The sequence below is a fragment of the Lactuca virosa genome, chromosome 4, assembly GCF_052849685.1.
Source record: "Lactuca virosa cultivar CGN04683 chromosome 4, Lactuca_virosa_CGN04683_v6, whole genome shotgun sequence".
In the NCBI taxonomy this organism is placed as follows: Eukaryota; Viridiplantae; Streptophyta; class Magnoliopsida; order Asterales; family Asteraceae; genus Lactuca; species Lactuca virosa.
Genome location: NC_136429.1, coordinates 186,006,120 through 186,031,726, shown reverse-complemented (window position 1 = coordinate 186,031,726; position 25,607 = coordinate 186,006,120). Strand labels below are relative to the sequence as shown.

The 25,607-nt window shown below is 39.1% G+C and overlaps 3 protein-coding genes across 4 annotated transcripts; all 3 read left to right on the top strand.

Moving 5' to 3' along the window:
- Nucleotides 1–17,015: 17,015 nt before the first annotated feature.
- LOC145107832 (uncharacterized) lies at nt 17,016–19,245 on the top strand. Of its 2 annotated transcripts, none has more exons than XM_079044789.1 (5): nt 17,016–17,319; nt 17,934–18,287; nt 18,374–18,423; nt 18,539–18,591; nt 18,657–19,245. In XM_079044789.1, the coding sequence occupies exons 2-5, from the start codon at nt 18,040–18,042 to the stop codon at nt 18,933–18,935; spliced, it is 630 nt and encodes a 209-aa protein (XP_078900915.1). In that variant the 5' UTR covers nt 17,016–17,319; nt 17,934–18,039; the 3' UTR covers nt 18,936–19,245. The 2 variants fall into 2 exon arrangements, with proteins under 2 accessions (XP_078900915.1, XP_078900914.1); XM_079044788.1 differs by having other exon boundaries at nt 17,016–17,369.
- A 250-nt stretch (nt 19,246–19,495) lies between these two features.
- LOC145168656 (large ribosomal subunit protein uL30z-like) lies at nt 19,496–21,168 on the top strand. Its single transcript, XM_079087409.1, has 6 exons — nt 19,496–19,583; nt 19,933–20,144; nt 20,269–20,366; nt 20,461–20,598; nt 20,702–20,786; nt 20,864–21,168. Exons 2-6 carry the CDS (start codon nt 19,962–19,964, stop codon nt 21,077–21,079), a joined length of 720 nt encoding a protein of 239 aa, XP_078943535.1. The 5' UTR covers nt 19,496–19,583; nt 19,933–19,961; the 3' UTR covers nt 21,080–21,168.
- A 3,093-nt stretch (nt 21,169–24,261) lies between these two features.
- LOC145168655 (uncharacterized) lies at nt 24,262–25,208 on the top strand. The gene has a single exon (XM_079087408.1). The coding sequence runs from the start codon at nt 24,321–24,323 to the stop codon at nt 24,666–24,668; it is 348 nt and encodes a 115-aa protein (XP_078943534.1). The 5' UTR covers nt 24,262–24,320; the 3' UTR covers nt 24,669–25,208.
- Nucleotides 25,209–25,607: the final 399 nt, after the last annotated feature.

The following is a 25,607-nucleotide window of genomic DNA, read 5'->3' as shown; positions in this document are numbered from 1 at the left end:
GAGAAGGTGCTCAACCGAAGGTTACTGTGAAAACCGAAACCGAATCTGCTCAACCGAAAGTCAAAGTTACAACCGAACCGAAGGGTAATGAAGCTTTGGGTTCTGGTTCTCAGGCTAAGAAGAAGGGGATTGATGATGACAGTGACGGAGAAGAAGAAGAGACTATTACTGAGGCCCTTAAAAGAAAGAAGAGGGACACAGAATTGGATGAAACCTTAAGGGTTGCGAAGGAGGCTGAGGAAAGGGAGAGAAGGAACAAGGAAGAACAAGATGCCTTAAACTGCAAAAAGGCCTTGTTTCCTCTCTGGACAAGGGAAATACTCATCAAGGAGGCAATAGAGTTTCCAAGCGTCTACTGGCTGGAACCTGTCGCTTCTTTTGATTGTGATAATTCAAAGGATTCACAGTTCGATATGCCGATAACATGGAAGGCATATACATTTCATTGTTTTGATTCGACTGTTGAAGTTCCTTTCCCTCATCCGAAAGTTGATCGCGAACTAATTGATTTTTATTTGAAGTTTGGTCAACCGCAGTACTTGACATGGAGTGCACAGAAGATAGTTACTGTCAAGGTACTAAAACCTTCGCCTGCCGGGAAATTCATAAATGTTAATTTCAAAATCACCCGAGGATCAGCAAACTCGGTGTCGATTATTTCCCTGGCAGATCTTCCAAATTTAAATCCTCATGACTGGATCCTGCTGTTTAACATTCTGCTCACCAATCCAAAAGAATATGAGCCGATACTGGATCATTTGAAGAGGATGTTGGCCTCTTACATCCATGAGGTTGCTGCTATGGATCAGGAGATAGCAAAAGTGATGAATAAGAAACCGACTGTCAAGCCAACCGCGAAACCAGGAGATGTAAACAAAATGAGGATGGGCCAAATCGATTCTACACATCTAACTGTAATGTTCACAAGAGGCGAAGCCAATCGTTTTTTGTTCGCTCTTGTTGATAAACATCTGTTCTCAACAGACTGCTTAGAGCACATTATCAGTATCATTCATCGGTGCAAGCAAAATTCAGAAGCAGACAAGAAGAACTTCACGGACATGCTTCGGTGGTACATTAATTTTCGTCATCATCTATTGGCCATCATACCGAAGGTGTTCAAGACGGTCAAGAAGTCTTCTGCAGCTCAACCGAACTGAGCTTTCGGCTCCATTGACGCAAAGGGGGAGATTGTTGGGTATTATTGTGTTGCGTCATGGGCTTGTTTTGTATATCCGGATTGGGCCTGTCCATCCGTGATTATCTAGTAGGGTTATAGTATAAATAGTGCATGCATGTATGCATTACTAACGTTCTTGATTATCATTCATTATTGTTTTGTAACCCTAAGCACCTCTACAGTCGAAGTTCTTAATCGAGCTCTTCTGAGGTGTTAAAGTTTTAATCATACGACATCTTTAAAGCCATTCTTGTGTTCATAATTACGTCCTTAATTGTTTGCCTGCATAGAATCTATCGATCCTAATAGAACTTTGTTCTAACAAGTTTGAAGGCAAGAGTGAGTTGATAATAGTGTAGAGCTTCTCATTACCTTTCCGTGGATATAAGGATAGTCGGAATCGGACTTAGAACGAAGAAGTTATGGCTTTCAGAAGTTTGGTGGCTTTAAGGATAATCCTAGTACGATGGGCGTACATAGGAATATGTTGGGCGTACTAGGCAGGTTGATCGCAGGTGCCCATTAGAGTACGTTGAGTGTACCAGGAGTATGTTGGGTGTACTCCAGCCATATGAAAACCCTAATTTAGGGTCTTGGACCCTATTTAGTGACCTTAACTCAACTTCAAACCCTCTTATCTTCAGCCTCCATCCCGTTTTTATAGAACTTAGTATTAGACATATATAAATATCATGTTGAAATGCTTCAACATAGGAAATTCGATATATGGAAATATTATAGCAAGAGAGTGAACAGATACCAGGTCTTTGTATAAGACGTTATGAATCAAGTCCCATATGCTTGGGATATAGGGTTGATCATATATGCTATAATATTCACTTGCTCTAATTTTTTCAAATGCCTAGGGCATTGAGAAGGAAAAAGGACTAAAACATGGTGTGATTAAAGCTGTAAAACAACTGTCAAGAACACTCTAAGGTTTACTAAAGATTGGTTGCTTGTAAGATAGTTGAAAGTATAGTTTTTGGATGGACCATATTAACATAATTATGAGTGGAGCTAACTCTTGTTCAGAAAAGATAGTCATATAAGACTATGGAAATATTTCCATAGTGGGACTTGGTTATTGAAATTTACATGGACTTAGGAACTTTAATGCAAGGAAGTTGTTCAAGGAGTGTACCCTGAATTTAAAACTTCGTTACCATGGAATTGTTTTAAGTAACAAAGTTCCAATGGAACGTTCCATAATATCATTGGCTCAGTCTCTGTGACTTTGAAGCCTCGACATCACAGATAACCATTGCATGTAAAGTTGAATTCTAACACATTTAGTAGTAACAAGAATTTGAAATTGTAAAGTGAGCATCATTGGAATAGTGTCCAATCGATATGTTCACAAAGGAAGGACCATAGAGAAACATAGTATGCATGTTTATAACATGGCATGACTGATGTTTAATTCGAGTGTTTAGTTGATTACTCGAAACATTATACAATAAATAAAGTCTAATTAGTATGGTGATTAAATAATAAGAATTTTTATTTATATTCAATAGTTTTGAGACCATAGTTGATTAGGTTATTATTGTGTTTCACTTCGCATGTTTTACTTCCCGAATAATTGGATTATTCAAACATCCACAGTCGCTCATACTTTGGAAGTAAGTAGCGAATTAAGGTTGTCATGAATTGAATTGTAGATTATCTATGGAGATTAGACATAGCAATGGTTTGCTACAATGTTCATGAGTACTTGGAAATGGGGATTTTGAGTATTGGATTAACTCACGCTCAGAGAATTACTTCATGGATATTATCACAAGTAATTTTGAGACGATAATATCTTATATTATTGAACGGAGATATATGAGTTGTTGTTTACGAGTCAGTTGTGCATTGATAATACGTAAACGCATCAGTAACTTGATGTTATAAAACGTATTGTTGTGATTGATTTGATGAGTGAATAGTGCAAGCATATGAGTCGAAGTTTATCTGTTCTTTTTTCCCTAATGGGAAAAGCGATATATGTGGTCCCCTCGATGATTTGATGATGACATCTTAAGCGCTTGTCTAAGCCTGGACTGAATTGATGTGTTCAATTAGTAGTCTGATTTCAGTCGTCATAAATCAGAAATCGGGAAACAAATATTAGACAAAGAGATTGATTATAATCCATGTCTCATGTCTATGATATCTTGTAGAATGGAGGAATATATGATCACTTATCTAAGGACACGTAACTGACTGGGTTAGAGTTCGACAACAACTTTCAGAGCTACAATTTGCTAATCAATTTTTTAAGTTATACTTGCAAATATAGTTATTAGACTTATCCAAGTGGGAGACTGTTGGATTAGGTGTCTAAGCCCATAACTATAATTAGTATGTACTTAAACTGATAGTAGCAAAGTCCTTTTGGGTTGCCTTCATCCTAGCAACTAGACAGGATGACTTTTAGAGAAAGAGGATGAAATTATTATTTGATTAATAAACTGAAATAAATGATTTATTAATGTATTATGAAAATAATATATTAATTAAAAATAATATTATTTAATTAATATTTAATCAAAAATTAATTTGGAATTAATTTTGGAATTAAATGAATTAATTAAAGGTGCAAGGGTTGTTTGGCAATTTATTGATAGTTATAGAATTGGGCTCTAGAACCGTCCTAAATAGGTTGGACGAAATCTTCTAGGAATACCCTATAAATTTTGTCCAAGGGCCTTTTGGATGAGGTTCTTGGGCTGCTTAGGCCTTAAGCTAAGGAATTAGGGTTTCCTCCTTGAAACCCTAGCTTTGGCTCTAAGCTACCGACAACTATATAAAGGGCTATACCCCTTTGAGATTTCGGCGACTCCTAACCATACAAAGATCCAAAAATTTCAAGCCTCCTCCTCTCTCATATCATCCTCTTGCTAAGTGTGTTTGTGAGCCATTAGAGGTGTGACACTTGTGACACTTGCTTTCAAGCTTCAAAAACTCTTGGATCCACATTGTTATTACTACATAACAATCAAAGGTATGTCTACTATCTCTTAATATGAATTTCGAAAATAGTAGGTAGATCCTAGGTTTTATTCTTTTGTGTTCAATACTTGTATGTTCAATTAGGGAAAACCTAGATCCTACAAATTAGGGTTGCATGCTCACATAGGGATTGTTTGTTATGCTCAAAACTTATCATGACTTTTGGTTTAACTAAGGTGTAGCACCTGGTTCCTGGTATGTATTTTATTTGAGTATTTTTCATTTTTGTCCTGGGACTCGGCGAGTTGAAGGACCAACTCGTCGAGTAGAAACGGATTTGACTCGGGATTTAAATGACGGACTCGTCGAGTCGGCTGCAGACTCGACGAGTAGGCTCTGACTGGACAAAAACCCTAATCTAAGGGTTTGCACCCTATTTAAACGTCTCATTCAGCCACCCTTCGTCCCTATTGCTTCCAGAAAACCCCCCATAGCAAACCCTAGCCGTTTGTATAAGAGCTAAGGCTTTTGTGGTGCTTCTTGGTGATTTTGAACTCAAAGGAGAAGGAAAAGCCTAGAGGAATCAAGAGGAGACCAAGGGAGTTCAAGTTTGTGCACCATTTGCAGTTCACAGAAGGTATAAAGTCGATACCTTGCTTGTTCTTTTGATAGATCCCTTTTTGGGGAGATTTAGGGCTTTTATAAGCAATTCTTGGTAACCAACCATGATTGCAAGCATGGTTGGGGGTTGAGGCTTCGGATCTAGGTCCATGAAGGAGTTACAAGGCAGAAAAGGGTTGCTTTTGCACCCATGGAAGCCCCCATGCAACCCAAGAGTCTCTTTTAGAGCCTTTTTGACTCAAAGTCCCATGCATGCACGTAAAGTTCGTAACTTTACGTGCTAGATCGAGTTTAGGGACCTAAATCTATCATTTGGACAAGAGTTGTACACCAGAGATCGAAGAAATAAGACTTGGACTGTATCGACTCGGCGAGTCGTTCTTGGGACTCGGCGAGTCCGAGGCTAGACTTCCCTTTTCTGTTATGGGTCAAAGAGACCCAGTGGAGTGCTGGAAAGGTTTTTAGAGGGTCCAGGGGAGTGACCCTGCGTATTGGGCTAAGCCATAGTCCTGGAGTTCATAGGACTCGGCGAGTGCATGAACAGACTCGGCGAGTCCAAGGCAATCTCCCAACTCTTGAAGATGAACTCGACGAGTTGTTCATACAACTCGGCGAGTCGAGGACAGGACTGGTTTTTAGGATGAGGATGAACTCGACGAGTTGTTCATACTTTATGTGCCTGCTTTATGTGTCTGCTTTATGTGTTTCAGCTTATGAGAATTGCATGCTAGTATTGAGTAGACAGCAGTAGGATAGCCTGTTTAGGTTATACCTGATAGTATGAGCTTAGCATTGTATGCTAGTACAGTTTCCTGTTATGAGGATAGGATTTCTTGAGAATCGTTCCCTTTGTCTGAATGCTGCACGCTTTGTGCTATGTGGGACTCTGAGTGATGGGAGTTAGCCATTAGGTGGATACGTCACGTCACATGTGATCAGGGTTGAATAATCTCAGAGTGCTAGATTTGGCCCTATTGCGCAGCTCTAGTCTGAGTCTAACCGTTGTAGGGGCGAGTCTTTTACTCGAAGGATTATCTGAGCCTCCTCACATGTGATGGTATTCAGGTGATGACTAATTGGCATTACGAGGAGGCCTTCAGCAGCTGAGGACTGGTTTGGGTAGAGTCAGAGATTTCCCTAGGGCAAGACTAGGATGAGAGTAGCAGAGATCAGTAGTAGTAGAAGGGACTTCGTGGAGTCGAGGAGGTTCTTAAGGAGAGTACGGATAGATGTGGAAGGTAGTATGGGCCCGTACTACTGAAAGCAGAGGATCCGTACTTGAATCGAGGAAGGCTGAGGCAAGACCAGGGAGTTTTTGGATATGAGACAGACTACGGAGACTGTGGCGGAGATCACCGCCAAGTTCCGGGAGAGGGGGTTGCTGGTGCCCCAGTATGCGGGAGATGAGGATATGAGGAGGACCCGCTACCATGACATGCTACGAGCTGACATTTGGGAGCATGTTAGTTTTTCAGCTTGCCCTACCCTGGATTCCATGATTGCCAGGGAAAGGGAGAGGGAGATTGATCTGGAGCATATCCGGAAGAGGAAGGTAGAGGAGGGACAGACGACTGGGGCTTCGGGGAAGAAGCCCAAGGGATCAGATGGTAGGCCGAAAGGCCAATCAGGACAGGGCCGCTGCAAGAAATGCGGCAGGCCGCACGAGGGGGCGTGTAGGTTGGGATCGTCGGGCTGCTACAAGTGCGGCAAGACGAGGCACTTCAACAGGGATTGTACCGCCCCTACACCTACTATTCCGACATCTGAGTTGTTGTGTTTCCACTGCAACCAGAGGGGCCACAAGAAGGCCAATTGCCCCCAGTTGACAGCAGCAGTGCCAGTGAAGGCGCCAGCTCCAGCGACCCTGCAGATTACTGATGGCCGGCAGGGCAAGGCAGAGGCTCCAGTGGTGAGGAGCCGGGCTTTCCAGTTGACTACCGAGGAGGCACGCGCCGCACCCGATGTGGTGACGGGTATGATTCTTTCCCGCTGATCTATTTATATGATGTTTATGATATTGATATATGCTCTGTATGTACATGTTAGGATCGTTCCATGTGAACGGTATTCCGGTACAGGTGTTGTTTGATTCAGGTGCCACTCGATCTTTTGTTTCTCTTGCACTCAGCAAGGGGTTTTTTGAGTCTTCGAGCAGGTTGGATTGCCCTTTAGAGGTAGAGATTGCCGATGATCGATCGGTGCGAGCATCAGCAGTTTTCCGAGATTGTGTGCTGAGGTTATTCGAGGAGAGATACCTGGTAGACTTGATTCCCATTCCGTTGCGTGGGAACAAGGTGATTATAGGCATGGACTGGTTGAGCCCTAATGGGGCGGTGATAGATTGTGCACAACAGTTAGTGCGGGTCAGGACCCCAGGTGGGGGAGAGTTGGTGATCTACGGCGAGAGACCGCAACGTGGACCCACCGTGTGTTCAGCAGCAAGGGCTAGGCGCTACCTTCAGCAGGGTTGTGCTGGGTATGTCGCCTATGTCATGGATACCCGGGAGGCGGGTAAGGTGACGGTGAGTGATGTTCCAGTGGTGCGAGACTACGCAGATGTGTTCCCAGTGGAGCTTCCTGGGATACCCCCGGAGCGGAAGGTGGAGTTCAGGATCGACTTTGTCCCTGGTGCGGCTCCAATAGCCAGGGCACCGTATCGGTTGGCTCCTCCCGAGATGCAGGAGTTGTCTACACAGCTGCAGGAGCTGTTAGACAAGGGATTCATTAGACCGAGCAGTTCACCGTGGGGAGCCCCGATTCTGTTCGTGAAAAAGAAGGACGGGTCGCGTCGGATGTGTATAGATTATAGGGAGCTGAATAAGGTAACGTTGAAGAACCGTTACCCACTCCCTAGGATTGATGACCTCTTTGACCTGCTGCAGGGAGCATCTTAGTTCTCCAAGATTGATTTGCGTTCAGGGTATCATCAGATGAGGGTCAGAGAGGAGGATGTGCAGAAGACTGCGTTTCGGACGCGTTATGGCCACTATGAGTTCGTGGTGATGCCTTTCGGGCTCACCAATGCTCCTGCCGCGTTCATGGACCTCATGAACCACGTGTGTAGACCGATGCTGGATCGGTCAGTGATAGTTTTCATCGATGATATCTTGGTTTACTCCAAGACGCAGGAGGAGCATGAGGAGAATCTGCGAGAGGTGTTGGAGACTCTACGGAGGGAGAGCTTGTACGCCAAGTTCTCTAAGTGCGAGTTCTGGTTGCGTGAGGTGCAGTTCCTTGGGCACCTTGTCAACCAGAACGGTATTCTGGCCGACCAGGCCAAGGTAGAGGCCGTGATGAGAGGTTCCGAAGTCTCCATCCGAGATTCGGAGTTTCCTGGGATTAGCCGGCTATTATCGAAGATTCATCCAGGACTTCTCCAAGATAGCCGTACCTTTGACACGGCTGACGAAGAAAGCCGTAGTTTTCCGTTGGGGGCCTGAGCAGCAGGCGGCGTTCGAGTCACTGAGACAGAGGTTGTGCGAGGCGCCAATATTAGCCCTGCCAGAGGGCATAGAGGATTTTGTTGTGTACTGCGACGCGTCTATTTTGGGTTTGGACGCGGTATTGATGCAGAGGGGGCATGTCATCGCCTACGCTTCAACGCAGCTGAAGCCTCACGAGGCGAATTATCCGACGCATGATTTGGAGTTGGGGGCTGTTGTGTTCGCCCTCAAGATTTGGCGTCATTACCTATATGGGGTCCGTTGTACCATTTACACGGACCACAAGAGTTTGAGGTACCTCATGGATCAGCCGAATCTGAGCATGAGGCAGCGTCAGTGGTTGGACGTGGTGAAGGATTATGATTGCGAGATCCTTTACCACCCGGGGAAGGTCAATGTGGTGGCAGACGTGCTTAGCCGCAGGGCGGCGCCGATCAGGGATATCTGCATGCGGATGACCGTGGTGACTCCGCTGCTGGAGCAGATCCGAGAGGCCCAGCAGGAGGCTATGAAGGAGGAACATCGGAAGAGCGAGCGTATAGTGGGTCAGGTTTCCTCCTTCGACTATGATAGCCGAGGGTTATTGACACTACACCGCAGGGTGTGGGTTCCATACCACGGGGGTGTGCGCCAGGTTCTGATGGAGAAGGCGTACAAATCCCGATTCTCCATTCATCCTGGGGCGACGAAGATGTATAGAGACCTTCGTCTTGACTATTGGTGGCCCTGCATGAAGCGGGATGTAGCATGGTATGTGGAGCGGTGCTTGACCTGCAGGAAGGTCAAGGCCGAGCACCAGAGGCCACATGGCAAGATGCAGCCGTTGGATATTTCCCTGTGGAAGTGGGAAGATATCACTATGGACTTCATCACCAAACTTCCCAGGACCGCGTGGGGAGTGGATTCTATATGGGTCATCGTGGATCAGTTGACCAAGAGTGCCCATTTTATACCGATCCAGGAGAGTATATCCGCCGAGAAGCTGGCTGACATCTACATTCGGGAGGTGGTGGCTCGGCATGGAGTGCCAGTCTCCGTGATTTCTGACAGGGATGTACGGTTTACTTCCAGATTTTGGAAGAAATTCCACGACGAGTTGGGTACTCGACTACACTTTAGCACCGCTTTTCACCCGCAGACGGATGGGCAGAGCGAGCGGACCATCCAGACACTTGAGGATATGCTGCGGGCATGCGTATTGGACTTCGGTGGTAGTTGGGATACTTACCTCCCATTGGCTGAGTTCTCGTACAACAACAGCTACCACGCGAGTATTGACCGTCCTCCCTTCGAGATGTTATACGGGAGGAAGTGCAGGACCCCGATATGTTGGGGTGAGGTTGACCAGAGAGTCATGGGGAGCACCGAAGTGGTGCTCAAGACGACATAGAGGATTCAGCAGGTTCGGAGCAGGCTTCAGATTGCTCAGAGTCGGCAGAAAAGTTATGCCGACAAGCGCCGATCAGACCTGGAGTTTCAGGTCGGGGATATGGTTCTCCTGAAGGTGTCACCATGGAAGGGCGTCATCCGATTCAGGAAGCGGGGCAAGTTGGGCCCCAGGTATATTGGACCCTTCAGGGTTATAGCCGGGGTGGGCAAAGTGGCGTATAGGCTGAACCTGCCAGCCGAGCTCAGTCAGATCCACAACACATTCCACGTCTCCCAGCTGCGGAAGTGCCTGGTGGACGACTCAGCAGTGGTACCCTTAGAGGATATTCAGGTCGATGACAGCCTGAATTACATTGAGCGACCTGTAGCAATCCTCGACCGGAAGTCGAAGGATCTGAGGAACAAGAGGGTCGAGCTGGTGAAGGTGCAATGGCAGCACCGGAAGGGCTCGGAATGGACTTGGGAGCTGGTGGGTGAGATGATGGAGCATTACCCAGAGCTTTTCCAGGAACGAGCAGCATACTTCGAGGACGAAGTCTAAAATAAGTGGGGGATATTTGTAGCACCTGGTTCCTGCTATGTATTTTATTTGAGTATTTTTCATTTTTGGCCTGGGACTCGGCGAGTTGAAGGACCAACTCGTCGAGTAGAAACGGATTTGACTCGGGATTTAAATGACGGACTCGTCGAGTAGGCTCTGACTGGACAAAACCCCTAATCTAAGGGTTTGCACCCTATTTAAACGTCTCATTCAGCCACCCTTCGTCCCTATTGCTTCCAGAAAACCCCCCATAGCAAACCCTAGCCGTTTGTATAAGAGCTAAGGCTTTTGTGATGCTTCTTGGTGATTTTGAACTCAAAGGAGAAGGAAAAGCCTAGAGGAATCAAGAGGAGACCAAGGGAGTTCAAGTTTGTGCACCATTTGCAGTTCACAGAAGGTATAAAGTCGATACCTTGCTTGTTCTTTTGCTAGATCCCTTTTTGGGGAGATTTAGGGCTTTTATAAGCCATTCTTGGTAACCAACCATGATTGCAAGCATGGTTGGGGGTTGAGGCTTCGGATCTAGGTCCATGAAGGAGTTACAAGGCAGAAAAGGGTTGCTTTTGCACCCATGGAAGCCCCCATGCAACCCAAGAGTCTCTTTTAGAACCTTTTTTACTCAAAGTCCCATGCATGCACGTAAAGTTCGTAACTTTACGTGCTAGATAGAGTTTAGGGACCTAGATCTATCATTTGGACAAGAGTTGTACACCAGAAATCGAAGAAATAAGACTTGGACTGTATCGACTCGGCGAGTCGTTCTTGGGACTCGGCGAGTCCGAGGCTAGACTTCCCTTTTCTGTTATGGGTCAAAGAGACCCAGTGGAGTGCTGGAAAGGTTTTTAGAGGGTCCAGGGGAGTGACCCAGCGTATTGGGCTAAGCCATAGTCCTGGAGTTCATAGGACTCGACGAGTGCATGAACAGACTCGGCGAGTCCAAGGCAATCTCCCAACTCTTGAAGATGAACTCGACGAGTTGTTCATACAACTCGGCGAGTCGAGGACAGGACTGGTTTTTAGGATGAGGATGAACTCGACGAGTTGTTCATACAACTCGACGAGTCGGATGAAGGTTCATTCGATGCTCGTATAGAAGGAGAACTCGTCGAGTCATTTCTAAACTCGACGAGTAGAGACGTGGATGAGGACAGTTAAAAGGATAGGGACTCGACGAGTTGACGGCCCAACTCGGCGAGTCAGGTCAACTGGAAGTTGACTTTGACTTTGACTTTGACTTGGACTTGGTCAGGGGTAAAATAGTCATTTTACCCCAAGAGTAGATATCAGTTTCTGACTGAGTGTTTTGTGGGGATTATAGCCGGAGGATTTCCGGAGCAGCAGCAGACAGAGATTTCCCGCACAGATTATCAGCAGCTACTTGTACGAGGTGAGTTACCTTCCAGTAGCGGTGGGTCTACGGCCACAATGCCGGCCCACCAGTAGGATTTGTATGTGGATGATTGTCTTTGTGATATCATCCAGGTTTGCTACTACCTGATATGTTATATGCTAGCATGATATGTTATATGTGATAGTAGTAGAGTTCGATTGTTAGGACCGAAGGGTAGGTCAGGCACCCCATATATGTCTGACAGTATGTGATGATATGTTGATATGTTGGCATGATTTGTTATATGTGATAGTGGTAGTAGGAAGGGAATAGTCCCCAGGTACGGTTGTTAGGACCGATGGGTAGGTCAGCACCCCAGAACGGCTTGACACGGGTAGGTCGGCACCCCAGAATGGCTTGACACGGGTAGGTCGGCACCCCAGAATGGCTGTACCGGGTAGGTCGGGCACCCCAGAATTGCCCGACAGTATGTATGCTATATGATTATAAGGTATGAGGTACGATGGGGGAAACTCACTAAGCTTCGTGCTTACAGTTTGTAGTTTTGGTTTCAGGTACCTCTTCAGCGAAGGGGAAGGAGCTGGCGCGGTAGCAGCACATCATACACACTCGCATTGATTTTCCGCACTTGAGATATTCTGGGATTGTACTCTGACATGATGCTATTTTATGACTTGGTTTTTCAGACATGATATACTGATTTACGGAATGATATATTTTATGTGGTTTTCTTATGAATGCTTTTATAATCAGTTAATTAAAATGAAAATTTTGGACTCGAAATTAGGAATGTTACATAAGGGTTTTCGTATGTAGACTGAGAGGGTACTCTTTATTGTTGTTCGGTTCCATATAGGACTAGTCCTTTTTGGGTGAGAGATGTGGTGTTTACTTGCTACTTACGAGGTGAGTCCTCTCACTATAATTGCATGTGTGATAGTATGTGCATGTTGACCAGTTGGGTCTTATCTATTGATTATTACTATATGTGAACTGAGTTGTTGATAACTCCTGGACTGCTGAAAGTCCATGGGACTGCTGATAGTCCCCAGGGTTGCTAATAACCCTGGTGGTGTGCTCTTAATCCACAGGGTGTATTGTTAGTCCATTGGGACTGCTCCCCAGGGTTGTTGATAACATATAGTTGATTGTTATGATGTGTTGTATGATATATTTTGGGGAACTCGCTAAGATTTGTGCTTATAGTTGTGGATTAAATATTTTGTAGGTACTTATCGTACTGCGAAGGCGTGACTGTACACACACATCAGCAACTTTATGATTCGAGATTCTGCATTGTCTTCGTTATAACTCTGATTTCTAAATAATGGTTTATGGACAAATGATTTATCCTAAATGTAAATTTATTAAAAATGGATTTTATATTATGTTAAAAACGAAAAATTTAGCATGGGATTTTTAGACGTTACAATGAGAGAAATTTTTTTTTTTTGGTTGAAGTCTCCATGGGTATTGATGAAAAAAGGAAGTACCCCTTTGGACGATTTCATGGACGATAATGTTGGCAACCTGTATGAGAAGGACATTGATTTGATATTGTTTGATTAATGTTATATTGTTTGTCGGGCGGTGATGGAGTTTTAGATGCTTCTATATAGAGACACTGACGACAGTTGGTTAGACTATGATGTAAGTTTTATATGTTTTCGTGTTATCATTATACAGTAAACATTTAGTTAGGTTATTTACTATTTTTTTATGCATGTGTTTATTGATAAGATTATGTTATGGGTATCCTTGCTTCTAAATTGAAGGCCAAATTATGCTCAGTGGACATTTATATCATCAACTTTCAACAATGATGTAAAGGATTGGCCTGACATGGCTGATTGAAGTCTTTACTCAACTTGGTCTGAATGCGATACGATATATGTACATTTTAGTTACATTACATAATTATTAGTCACTTATAATGAAATATACTCTAATAATATATGCTATTTCCAACCTATTGTGAAGTAATACATTCCAATAAATATAAAGGATGCCCATTGATTTTTGGGGGTTTTGGATTTTTGGTCGTTTAAGCTAACAATCTATGATATTTCCTGGTGTTGCAATTATTGTTCAGAAATCACGCCCGCGTTTACAAGCGATGCGAACATGTATCCTTAAAATTTTGGTGTCTATCCGGTATTGGGGTACCCAACCCACCGATGTAATCCACCTAAAGAGTTTCATACTTAAACTTGTGAAAGCCACAAACGTACCTTAATAGTCTTGTAAGAGATGGGACTTTGGGGTTTTGTATGTTGGTTCCTAGAGGTTGACCACTACTTAGTGAGGATTGATGGTTGCACTATTAACTAGGTTGATGCATATCGGAGGTGATTTTCATGTATAACATGGGATAAACATCAAAAATAGTGGTCCATTTAGTCGGGTTATAATTATTTAGTCATATGTGAATACTTTTTTTTACTATTCATTGTTTGGTTGATGCGGAAAATATGAAATTATTTGACCTATAATCATATAATTAGAGTTTATCAAACCACAATCTATTATTAAATAAGTCATAAACAAAACAAAGATGACCATTAAGAGTAAGGGCCATAAAAAACATAAAAACAGAAAATCATCTATCTTTTATTATGAAATGAAATTTCGAATAGTCGTATGGGAATTTCGCTTTTTTGTTATCAACCTATGCTTTCATTCGATCAATTGTCCCACAAATTTGCCAAAACTCATCATCTACAATCTCACGACCATGTTCGATTTTCTTTATCCAACGTTCAATGGCTTTGATTTCTTTCTTTGTGTCTACTATCCATTTTTTTATCTTCAATGACTCAGAGCTTACCATGTATTTGTTGCGTGAGTTTCTTAGATTTCACTTTGAGTTTTTCATACTCTACTTCTTTGTCTTCTATTATCTTCCTTGTAGATGTAGATTCAAATATGTCCCAAGGCTTAGCTCATTGTTCTTGGTAAACAATTAGCATTGAGATTGAATTTCGATCAATCGAAAGACATTTTAGAGAATGACTTAATGGCTTTTGATGTGAATTATGTTAGAATCTCAACTAATTTAAATAGATTTTAAATATAGAGGTAGGTGATAAATCGAATGATTTTTAATGGTATGTGAGAAATCATAAGTTATGTGAGTGTTGATGTGATAATAAAATGGTAGGTAGAAACTTGTTACAAAAAATACAACTTCGGAATTTGAACTTGATTTCAGAATACGATGTTACAAAGAGAGTAAACGATTATTTTACAAAAACAAAAAAAAGTGTTATTTTGTTAAAAGTTTTGTTTATAGGAATTAGTTAATTGATGTCCTTAGATTTTATATTTTCGAGAACCATTTACATTTCATGACACATCCTTGTTTACCTAAAAGATTTACTCTAATTTAGAATGCAAATTTAATTCCAAATTGTTTTATAGAAAAATAAAAGCATATGTATAACAATTTTGAAACGGTAAGTATAATTTCGTTTGGAAATTTTGTAAAGGAAATGAAATACAGATAATCAAACAAAATGTGGGTTTTTAGCAAAAGGTAAAACATTCATTATTATGTATAGTGGAGAAGTGTGTTGTTAATCATGGCAAGGTGGGAACTAAGTGGCTTTGATTAATAATAGAGTATAATATGATGACCTGTGATTTAATTAAAAAACTTGTTTAAAAAATATAAATTGATGAAACTATTATTAAACGGTGGATTAAATATTTTAAAAGTTAACAAGTAATGCTTTTCATTTCAACTAATAATATATAAAGGGTTAAATGCATATTTTACTATTAGGCAACGATCTTTTTTTTTTTGCTGGGATATCGAATAATGAAATTTAAATTATGATGTTTTTTACATAATGTGATAAAAATTAAAATATTTCACTATCCTGCCTACAAGAATCACATCGTTTAAATAAGTTAAAAGTTAACCTCAAGTAAATTTATAACGTCACCTGAATGTTGAATGTAAAAGAACTTTATAATTTTACGCAAAAACAATGTTACCCTCTTTTAAGACAAAATGAGTAAAAGTTGTCTTATTTGTTTAGATCAATGTCATATGATAACATGTTTTTATCACTTGAATCACTTTATGTTATCGAATCTTTTGTGCATAACAAGTCATTGCACTTGCAAAAAGAACACATCACACGCAAACTTTAACTTCTTGATCGATTTAACCGAAAATTTGAGTTGGCATGAGTGGCACGTGACGATTAGAGCATTTAGGTCATAAATGATTTTTCTTTCTTTCATTTTTCCAAGTTATCAAACTTTTTTTTTTCATACGTATTCTACCTAAAAGAAAACGTTTTACCCTGACCACTCATTAGATTGTTGGCAGATATAATGGATATATTTTTGTAACAATACTAGGGATGAGCATTTGGACCGGGGAACCGGGTGAAACCGGTACCAGAACCTGAACTAGTACCGGATAGAACCGATCGGGTCGGGACCGAAACGATATTCTTGTGGATTTTTGGAACCGGGAACCGGAACCAGTGGAACCGACAAAAACCGGTAGAACCGGCAAAAACTGGAACCGTATGTTGCTAATTCTCGAGGACCGATGCCAACATTGAAGACACGGCAAGAGGAACCGGGAACCGGGAGAACCGGCGGTCCAATTCGATTCTTAATTTCGGCCAACTTCGGTTCCCGGGCCGGTTCCAGCCGGGTCAGTTCATTTGCTCATCCCTAAACAAGACTGTCTGTGACAGTTTTCTTGATGGTGAATAATTTTGTTGTATAAAGTTTAAGTACAAATTTTGTTGTTGTTTTATAATTTATAAACGATTTAATCTGTCGTCATTAATTAAGAAATAGTCATATTGTTTGAGTAATTAAATGATTTGTCTAATTGCTCTCACAATGAACCAACACTAGTTAATAGAATTTGGATGTTCAATTGTTCATTAGAGAGTAGTTTCGTGTGAGTTTGTTTGAATAGGATTAGAGTATTTAGATGTTTATTAAAGTGTGCTAATTTTGGTTTTAATAAAACAACAATTTGTTAACATGCGATAGAGTTTTTACATTGTTTATTAGAGTATTTTAATGATAATTTGTTTGATTTTGAGTTGATTACTATTTATGTTTAGTACAGTATGCTTTGTGCCTTTATCCAATAATATACATGTTTATTAGAAGGATTGAAAATATATTTTACATATCACAGGAAACAAATCTACTTGTTGCAATCCGAAGCTTTGTCCATTCATTGTATACCGTAACAAAGAAGTTTTTAAAATTTAAAAATTGTAGAGGTTATATATGCAGACTAAATGGCGTAAGAAAGATTGAATTGTTAAGCATAATTGATATTTTTGCAACAAAGAATAGACCAACACAAAGACATCAATTTAGGTGATGTTAGCAAGTTTTTGTTTGTATGTATACAAAATTTTTATATATAAAAATGATTTTTATTTTGGTTTTATTACTCTACGTTGTATACGGGTTCTGTGCAAATATAGGGGCATCGATAAGTGTTTTTGTCCGGGGCATGAAAAACATATGGAGCCCTGTTTGTAATTTACCCTGATAAATTCCAATTTACTCTTTCAAACGTCAAGCCCAAACTTCAAGCCCAAAAGCAGCCTTCTTCTCTTTTGGTCATTCTGCAATCTCCATGATTCCTCGATGAGCATACTGCAGGACACGACTCTCGCTAACCGGACATAGGCGGATTTCTCATCGGCGCACTTCACACCCACCGCCGTCGTCTTCCTTCTTCCCTGAAACGGACGCCTCACTCACGACCACCCTTGCCACCGTCTGCCTTCTCATCGCCGCGGTCGCCACTGCTTACTTGCAGTGAAAGCACAAAAGGGGAAACAGAGCCGCCGGTGGTAAGGTTCGTCCTCCCACTGACCGACGCCTCCTCCTCCTTCCCCACATCCTCTGGTATCTCTCTCTCGATCTGCCCCTCGTGATTTCATCGAGTGGATATTAGTTTTTCAAATCCTTGGTTAATTGTTTATAATATGATGTTGTATGTTCGTTGATGGTCGTTTTGATCATATTTCAACTTGGTTTGGGGTTTATATTATTTGATTGCGATACTTTTTTTCATAATCAATGGTGTCTATCAATAGTTCTTAACTACTGTGCCTCTAACGAATTATGATTCTAAGCAACAAGAGATTTGGTGATTATGATTATGTAATTATCGAGGTCAAACTAATCTGAAGCAATCAACAAATGAATTAGTAGTAAAAGATATAAGAGCTGATTCGTGATGATCAGACTAGAAGGATAATTGCTAGATAGCCAACCCTAAAAAGGACATGAACCAGATCTTCATCCCCTTCATACTTCATTTCTATAATAGCTGATGCTTTTTTATATGTTTTACCCTTTTATGATCCATGTTATATTGTTATGTGGTTCTTAACTACATCTACAGTGTCTGTAACTACATATGTGACAATATGGACTATAACATCTAGAAAAATGCTTTGGTGTTAGGTGGCATCATTGCATTTAGTCACAAAAGAGTTAATACATGAAAGGAATTCATGAATCTTCTGATTCAATCTCTCTTCTGCTGCTTCATCCACATTATTTTTAAAAAATGATGCTGAGAAAGATTGCTGGAAGAATACAAAGTGGAACATCATCAAAAAGATTTAAACTTTTATGCAACAAACACTTGTACTCCACAAACAACAAACAAGTGAGCATTGAAGCAAACAATAATGGAGAAAAAAAGAGTGATGGATCTTTAACTCACCATGACTCGTATCGAGACCTTGAGAAGCTTGATTTCATGACTGCTGCCAAGATTCTTTTCACCACTCCACCTAAACAGAAGAAATTCGGGTATCATTTTTTCTACTTTTATACACTTAAGTTATAATAATATTTGATCTTACATGATTATTATTATCTTTCTGATATTCTCTCAGGGTTGATTTTCATCTGGTTCAACTCTTTTTCGTTTGCTTACCTTCACTTGGTACTTATACATATATCTTATCTCATTAACTTCAAAATGACATATTATTAATTAATTTATTTCCATCTAAATGCTCTTCTCTTTTTGTGTGTGTGTGTGTGTGTGTATTAATTAGCTGTCTATTTGGTTGCACAATATGCACGTCATGAAATGAAGAAAATGGATGCAGTAAGTCAACTCCCCTTTTTTCTTTCACTCTGTTTTATAATTAATATTATGAAAATGAATTGCAGGAATTGGAGAGGAGACAGATAGAAGAGGCGAAGAAGATGAAGGAGAAAGAAGGGGAAGTGTTAAAGTCTAATCCACAGTTAATGGAGGTGAAAGAGAGACTTGATAGCTTGGAAAAAACTGTTAAGGAAATTGTAATGGAATCAAAATTCCAACGAAGTGTAAAAGTTGAAGGTGAAATACCACAGAAGAAAATGGCGGATGAGAAAAAAGAAAGAAATGGTGGTGATAATATTAATATTAATCAGAAGGTGGCAAAAGGTGGAAGCAATGAGAAGTAGAGTAGAGGCCAATTTCTCTGATTTTGGGTTTTGATTGTTAATGTTAAGGAGTAAAGTTTTAGTTACTGTTGTAATTATTTATGCACCCTAGGAGAGGAGGGTTTTTATATTTTATCCTTATTTCAAGGAGTAACTTTTGTGAGTTGAGACATTCAGAGGGAATTTATTGGGGATTTCACGATTTCATTACATGATATGTGTTTGGGTGTTTGGTTTTGGGGAATTTGGGAGAATATGGATGTAATCACAAATTGTGTTTGTTTTCATCCATTATTTTTTATTTTGATGTTGAGTTTTGCTTGTTGGTCTATTTATGATCTCAATCATGTGAAATTTGTTAAATTCAAATTTTCGGAGTTGTTTATCGAATTTCAGCCTTGAAATTCCGAATTTGTTGTCCTAAATCCGGAATATATTTTATGTCGAAAAAATACTTTTGATTTGATTACTAATTTTTCTTATGGGTCAGGTTGGATTAAATTGGGCCGGACTTTAAATTTGGGCTGTTTTGCTCCATCGTATATTATTTTAACTTTGCAATTTGCAAACAATCTAAACATGTTCCCTCTTTCATCTTCAACCTACGAACTCACTTCTCTCAATTTCTTCAATTCGTGCTTTCTCATTCTGCTTCATCATCACCTTGTGGTAAGCTTTTCTTACCTTTCAACCTAATCTGTTCTATTTCCGTCAATTATGTTGAAATTTTCGTGACCCTAATCCCAAATTACAATAGCAAGAGAGACGATGAATACACTGATTTTTGTTTGCTTGATTAATGAAGTTGTTCATGCATATCATGTTTAGTTCGTAACTCTATTTTGTTACGATTTGGAAGTGGAATTATACCTCTTTTCGTTAAGAAAGAATTTTACGCAGTTTTATGTCGCAATTTAGAAATAACAATTCACAATTTTGAGTCTCGTTCTCAGTTCTACTCCATTGTATATTAGTGGACACATGTGAAATCTCTTATATGGATTTATGCTTTTATTAGGTAGTATCAAGTATCAACTATCAACCACCATGGGTGATGAGGAACCAAAGCCTCTGAATTACGTATCAGAGATTGTATTGAAGAAAAGGAAAAGCAATGAGGATTGGGCAAATAGAAGGAAAGAACAACTGGAGCAAAGGGTGAAGAAATCTAAAAGCGATAATTTCGTTATCAAGAAGCCCGAACAGTTTATCAGAGAATTCCGTGATAAAGTAAACATTTTTTTTCCAATTAAAATACTCATAATTGATTAATTTCACCTCACTGATCCTTTCTTTGCTCAAATTCTTCCCAATTTTAATTGAATCAACAGAATTTTTTTATGATTTTATCCAGGAGGCCGATCTTATCAAAATGAAATATCGTGGACAACAACCAATAAAAGCATCCAAATTTACCCAATCAAAGCTCCTTTTCATCATTCGCATACAAGGGTATGTATGTATGTCATATGTGACAAATGTCAACTTTTTATTCTTTATTTCATCTATTTTTTGCTTACATTCTATGGTTATCACTTATTATCAGTAAAAGTGATATGCATCCACAAACAAGGAAACTTTTATACTCTTTGAGATTAAGGAGAATGTTCACTGGTGTTTTTGTTAAGACAAATGATAGAATCTTGGAAATTCTACAGAAAGTTGAACCATATGTCACATACGGGTAAGTAGTAAAATAGAATTGTAATTCCATTTATTGTTTTTTGTTTTTTAATAAAATATTTGTTTTTTTTTTTTACTTGTTGAACGTATCCTAACCTTAAAAGTGTGAATGAGTTGATATACAAGAAGGGTTTGGCAAAAGTTAACAAGCAGATATTTCCGTTGACAGACAATAACATCATTGAACAAGTATGTTTTTTTTTTTTTTTTTTTTGAATTTTTTAAAAATTTCAAAAATATAAATTAGTATATAATTTTTGTTTTAGGCAATGAGTGATCATGGAATTATATGCATAGAAGATATTGTAAATGAGATTGCAAATGTGGGCCCACATTTCAAGGAGGTTTGCAGTTTTTTGTGTCCTTTCAATTTGAATAAGCCGGAAAAGGCTTTGCAGGGTAAGAAAAAGGCGTTTAAGGATGGTGGTGATTCTGGAAACCGTGAGGATCAAATTAACGACTTGATTAGTAAAATGAATTAATTAATTATTATAGGTTTAAATTTAAGATAGATGAATCTTTTTGTTGTTAATCTTAAGTGAAATGTTGAATTGAAAAGTTTTCTTTGCAATTTTGAATAATGTTGGTATTTTTTCATTCAAGTTGTAGTGTTGATCAGAAAAAGAGGTTATTTGACAAGAGCATGTGTCCATTGTTGACACTCCTTAATTTGAAAAAAAAAAGTTTAGATGTTATATTATAATTTTTAGATGGACATATCTTTTGATGTTTGTTGACATATATAGGAAAAAATATGGGTGAAACATACAATATAACCAATGATATATCTTCTAATGAAATTAACATTAATTTTGCATGTTGTAGTATCCACTATGGAACATGTATTTTCATGAATATACCCCTCTTTAATTTTGTCACTTTTTTATTTGATTTTTATCGTACTATTTTATTAGATTTATGTAACTTTGTCCTATTATTATTATTCTTTTAAAAGATAAACCCCTCACATGAAACCGCACGCATGTCAACATCCTCCCTGTATCCTCTGATTGGAATTGACTGGATTTTTGAAACCCTGATGACGACAATATCAAATCTTGGCAGTTTACATGGGTTATCGCTCATGCTCATCAAGTGAGAGCTAATGGAGGTGTGAAGGTGTAAATATGTTGCGTTGAAGTAAGGGAGAAGGTCCCAAAATGTAATTTTTTGATTTTTCTCGAAGATTTGGGAATCAGTGAATCAACATACTCTTCCAGATCGTTGAATCACCATACATTGACGACAATATCAAATCTTGGCCGTTTACATGGGTTATCGTACTATTTTATCAGATCAGTGGTCGGAGGCTTCTTGTTTCATCTCAAAAAATCATATGAATCACTATGATGAAGACGAAAAGGTGAGTGGAGGAAGAGGGATCATCGACACAATCATCCAACCCTTACATTGATCCTTCCATATCTTGGAAATATATCCATGGTCATAACAAGTTAGTGGTTTTCCATTGGGTTACATGCAAGACAAGAGCATGATTAGGGACTAGTTTGTTAATTCATCATATGATTGTTGTATTAACTAGAAACAAAAATGTTTAAGGGGGGTCTAGGTATAGAAGTTCTTAATTTGAATTAGTAGTAATTATCTCTTTATTAAAGGGATAATTGTACTAGTTAAAAGATAATACCTTAGAAGCTCCAAAAACCTAGCCTAAACAATTTATCAATGTTTTAAAAACTGGTATTTTAGTTGAACCGGTATGGTGACCGGTTCCTGGTTCAATCAGTTTAACCGGTTCGACCGTCGGGTCAACTGGTTTCTATATTTTTTTTCTATATATAAATCACAAATTTGACGTTTACAAGTTCAAACATTAAAAATACACATAAAAATAAGTTGTAGATCAATCCAAATGCATTAAAATAACAAACAACCATAAGTTTTAGTGTTTTACATCAATCCATATACGTCAAAAAGAAAATAAAGTATAATACCGAAATAAAATATAGTTTTAGATGAAAACAAACACATCAAAAATGTTTATAATATTTACCATATGTTTTGTTTTAAAGAAAACTAAATAGATTTGAAAAAAAAAAATCACCAAAATTTATTGCACAAATGGTTCTTTTCCATGTGTTTTTATTCGGTTTAACCGGTTCAATCGGTTTATTTTAACCAGTTCCACCGGGTTTTTCTAAAAACCAGCCGGTTCAGTTTGGTTTAGAAATCGACGTAAAACCGGTGATAGTTGAACCGCTTCCTCCCTCAGTTCCCGGTTCCCGGACCAGCCAGTTCAAACTGGTTAGTAAAACATTGCAATTTAAGCAACTGGTCTTCTCTCTCTCTCTCTCTCTCTCTCTCTCTCTCTCTCTCTCTCTCTCTCTCTCTCTCTCTCTCTCTCTCTCTCTCATTTCAAGACCTCGTTGCATTGTCGGGTCAATTCTTGAAAATCCAAAAGTCAGATGGTCTTGATTTTTGGACAATGGTTTCTAACATTGTTTTAGATTGGATTATCGAGATTATCTCTTTAGGCTCTGGAAACCATGCTTCTTTTTGCTGGACACCAACATTTTTTGGGCTTGATTTTTGGCATCAAGAAAGAAGAGTTCTCTTTTGCTAGATCATGGTCTTTGGTGCCATCATAATAGAGAAGTGCTGATTTGGACCTTCAAATCATCCAAAGCAAGTGAGGAAATCGGTTTCTAGTTCATCAAGAATGTATGATTCGATTTATGTCTTCTAGGTTAGAATTTTGTAAACGATCTGGCTTGTTGAATGGAATCCAAGCTAGATATATAAAAATAAAAAAAGTTTGAGACTAAACCTATGAACTTTTGTAAACTATAGAAACCATTTATATAAACTTGTCTTCATATCTAGAAAACTGTAAATGTCGTATGTAGGTTTTTCCTTAGGTCCCTTATCTTTTATTTTGTTTCAATTGGTCATCAATTTTTTTTTGCTCTTATTACACCACTCGAGTATATTTCAGTGGATAAATTGGTATTTGATCCTACATGACTTCTTGACATTTACTATGACATAGTTTTTTATTTAGATGTGTTTGACATGACACATACTGATATTGTGCCCATGGTAAGATCCGATATGATAAAATTACCTAATTAAAATACACTTTAGTGATATATGTTAGTGAATGACATTTTACAAACATACAAAAAGTCAAAAACTCATATCAAAGATGGCAAGATGATATAAGTTTTTTTCCTTCTATTTATAAGGTCATCGGGTATGAGTCGTGTAAGAGTGATGTGGCAATCAACTCTACACGTGAACATCATTTCATCTTTATGTAGTCGTGAGGTGGTTTACAACCGACTACATGAGATAGAGAAAAAGACTTGCACTTTTGTCTTTTCTTTTCCACCAAGTGGTATTACAAAAAGTTGTCAATCCTCTTTGACACATTCATCTACCGGTCATACCATCAACCCTAAATAAAATATAAAAATATAATGTTAGAGGGAGTGTTAAAACTCTTGTCGCAATTAGCATGCATATATTGAAAAATACAGGAAGTGGTATCGGGTGATTTTAATAAGTTTTGTTTTGGAAGAAAAAAATAATAATAATAGCAATAGTCAATCAGATCCAACCTTCAAATTTGTGGTGTTGGTGAGCCATGAATTCGAGACTTTTAGTATCTGCGTCAAAACGCTGACGTGTAAATTTGAAGAATGGAAGTTAAAGTCAAACACTTTAGTTAGAAATTGCAGTTTGCCCTAAATTGTAGCGGAGATGGAAAATGGGGACGATTGGTTAGCCTACGACAAGCTCCAACACTTCCTTCTCTGCTTCTCCATCACCTTCATTTCCTCCTCCCTCGCATCCCGGACACCATACCCTCTCCTACGTCGCCGGAGCATTTCACTAGGTTGCATCCTATCACTCCTCGTTGGCGCCGCCAAAGAGGTCGCTGACGAGCTCGGTTTCTTCAAATCAGCCGGCGCCTCCGCCAAAGACGCCGTCGCCGACATCGTTGGCGTTATTGTTGCAGCTCTCGTTCTTTCTCTTTGTAACGTCTTTTGCTTCCGCCGCGATAGATCCGTGACACAAGGGCAAACACGAGGAACCGAAATGGTTTGATTCAGATATTGATAAGGCATCGTTACTCCCAATTTATCCATCCATCATTCAGGTTCTCACTTCGTTTTCATCCCTGAATGTGCATCGCTTTTTGGGGTGATTTAATTGGTAGATCTGTATATCTGTATTAATCAGAAAAAATGGAGGCAGAATATGATTATTGCAGTTGGGATATTCAACCTTTCCAATTGAGGAGAACTAACTTGATTTAATTCTCCCCATTGCAAAGTAGGGCGATGTAGTACACTAATATTGGTCTGAAACTTGCAATTAACTCGAGAGTGTTCATAGGACAAATGAATGGTGGTAACTTAGATGAGATTGTATGGTGTTACTGTTAAGGAGGGAGGAAGACGAATGTCTGATCGTATATGCTCTTAATTTGGCAACCGAAGGTTCTATTTCTGCTACCTTGGATTACAAATGGTTCTGTGTCTGTTAGTCTGAAGACTCAAGGTTCTGTGTTGTTTTGGATCCGATTGTATGATAAATGGCTTTGTGTAATACCAATACCAATACCAATACCAATACCAATACCAATGCCAATACCAATGCAATGATACGGTTATAAAATTAATTAAACTTTTATATTAAAAACTCAAAATTACTAATCATTTATTTTAAATAAATTATTAATTAAGAGATTTTTTTTAGTTATATAAAATTATAATCATTGATTTAAATAAATATGTAAAATTATATCATTTTATAATTTGTATTAATTTATTTTAATTTTTATTCTAATATTATTAATTTAATGTAATTAGAGGAAAATTTAAAATTTAAAATTTAAAATGGAAAATCAATAGGTTGACAAGTGGCATGCATTAATTAGAAGACATAATATGATGACATATGAAAAAAAAAATAATAAAATATGCATTAATTAGAAAAGCCTAATATGATGACACATGTCAAAAGAAAAATAAAACTATTTTT

What these genes read in the sequence shown, in the direction of transcription:
- LOC145168655 (XM_079087408.1), top strand. Translation starts at nt 24,321, where the DNA reads ATGGAAAATGGGGACGATTGGTTAGCCTACGACAAGCTCCAACACTTC.
- LOC145168656 (XM_079087409.1), top strand. Translation starts at nt 19,962, where the DNA reads ATGGGTGATGAGGAACCAAAGCCTCTGAATTACGTATCAGAGATTGTA. An exon ending in GAACCATATGTCACATACGG is followed by an intron (nt 20,599 to 20,701) that starts GTAAGTAGTAAA and finishes TAACCTTAAAAG; the next exon opens with TGTGAATGAGTTGATATACA. An exon ending in ACAATAACATCATTGAACAA is followed by an intron (nt 20,787 to 20,863) that starts GTATGTTTTTTT and finishes TTTTTGTTTTAG; the next exon opens with GCAATGAGTGATCATGGAAT.
- LOC145107832 (XM_079044789.1), top strand. Translation starts at nt 18,040, where the DNA reads ATGATGCTGAGAAAGATTGCTGGAAGAATACAAAGTGGAACATCATCA. An exon ending in CGTTTGCTTACCTTCACTTG is followed by an intron (nt 18,424 to 18,538) that starts GTACTTATACAT and finishes TGTATTAATTAG; the next exon opens with CTGTCTATTTGGTTGCACAA. An exon ending in AAATGAAGAAAATGGATGCA is followed by an intron (nt 18,592 to 18,656) that starts GTAAGTCAACTC and finishes AATGAATTGCAG; the next exon opens with GAATTGGAGAGGAGACAGAT.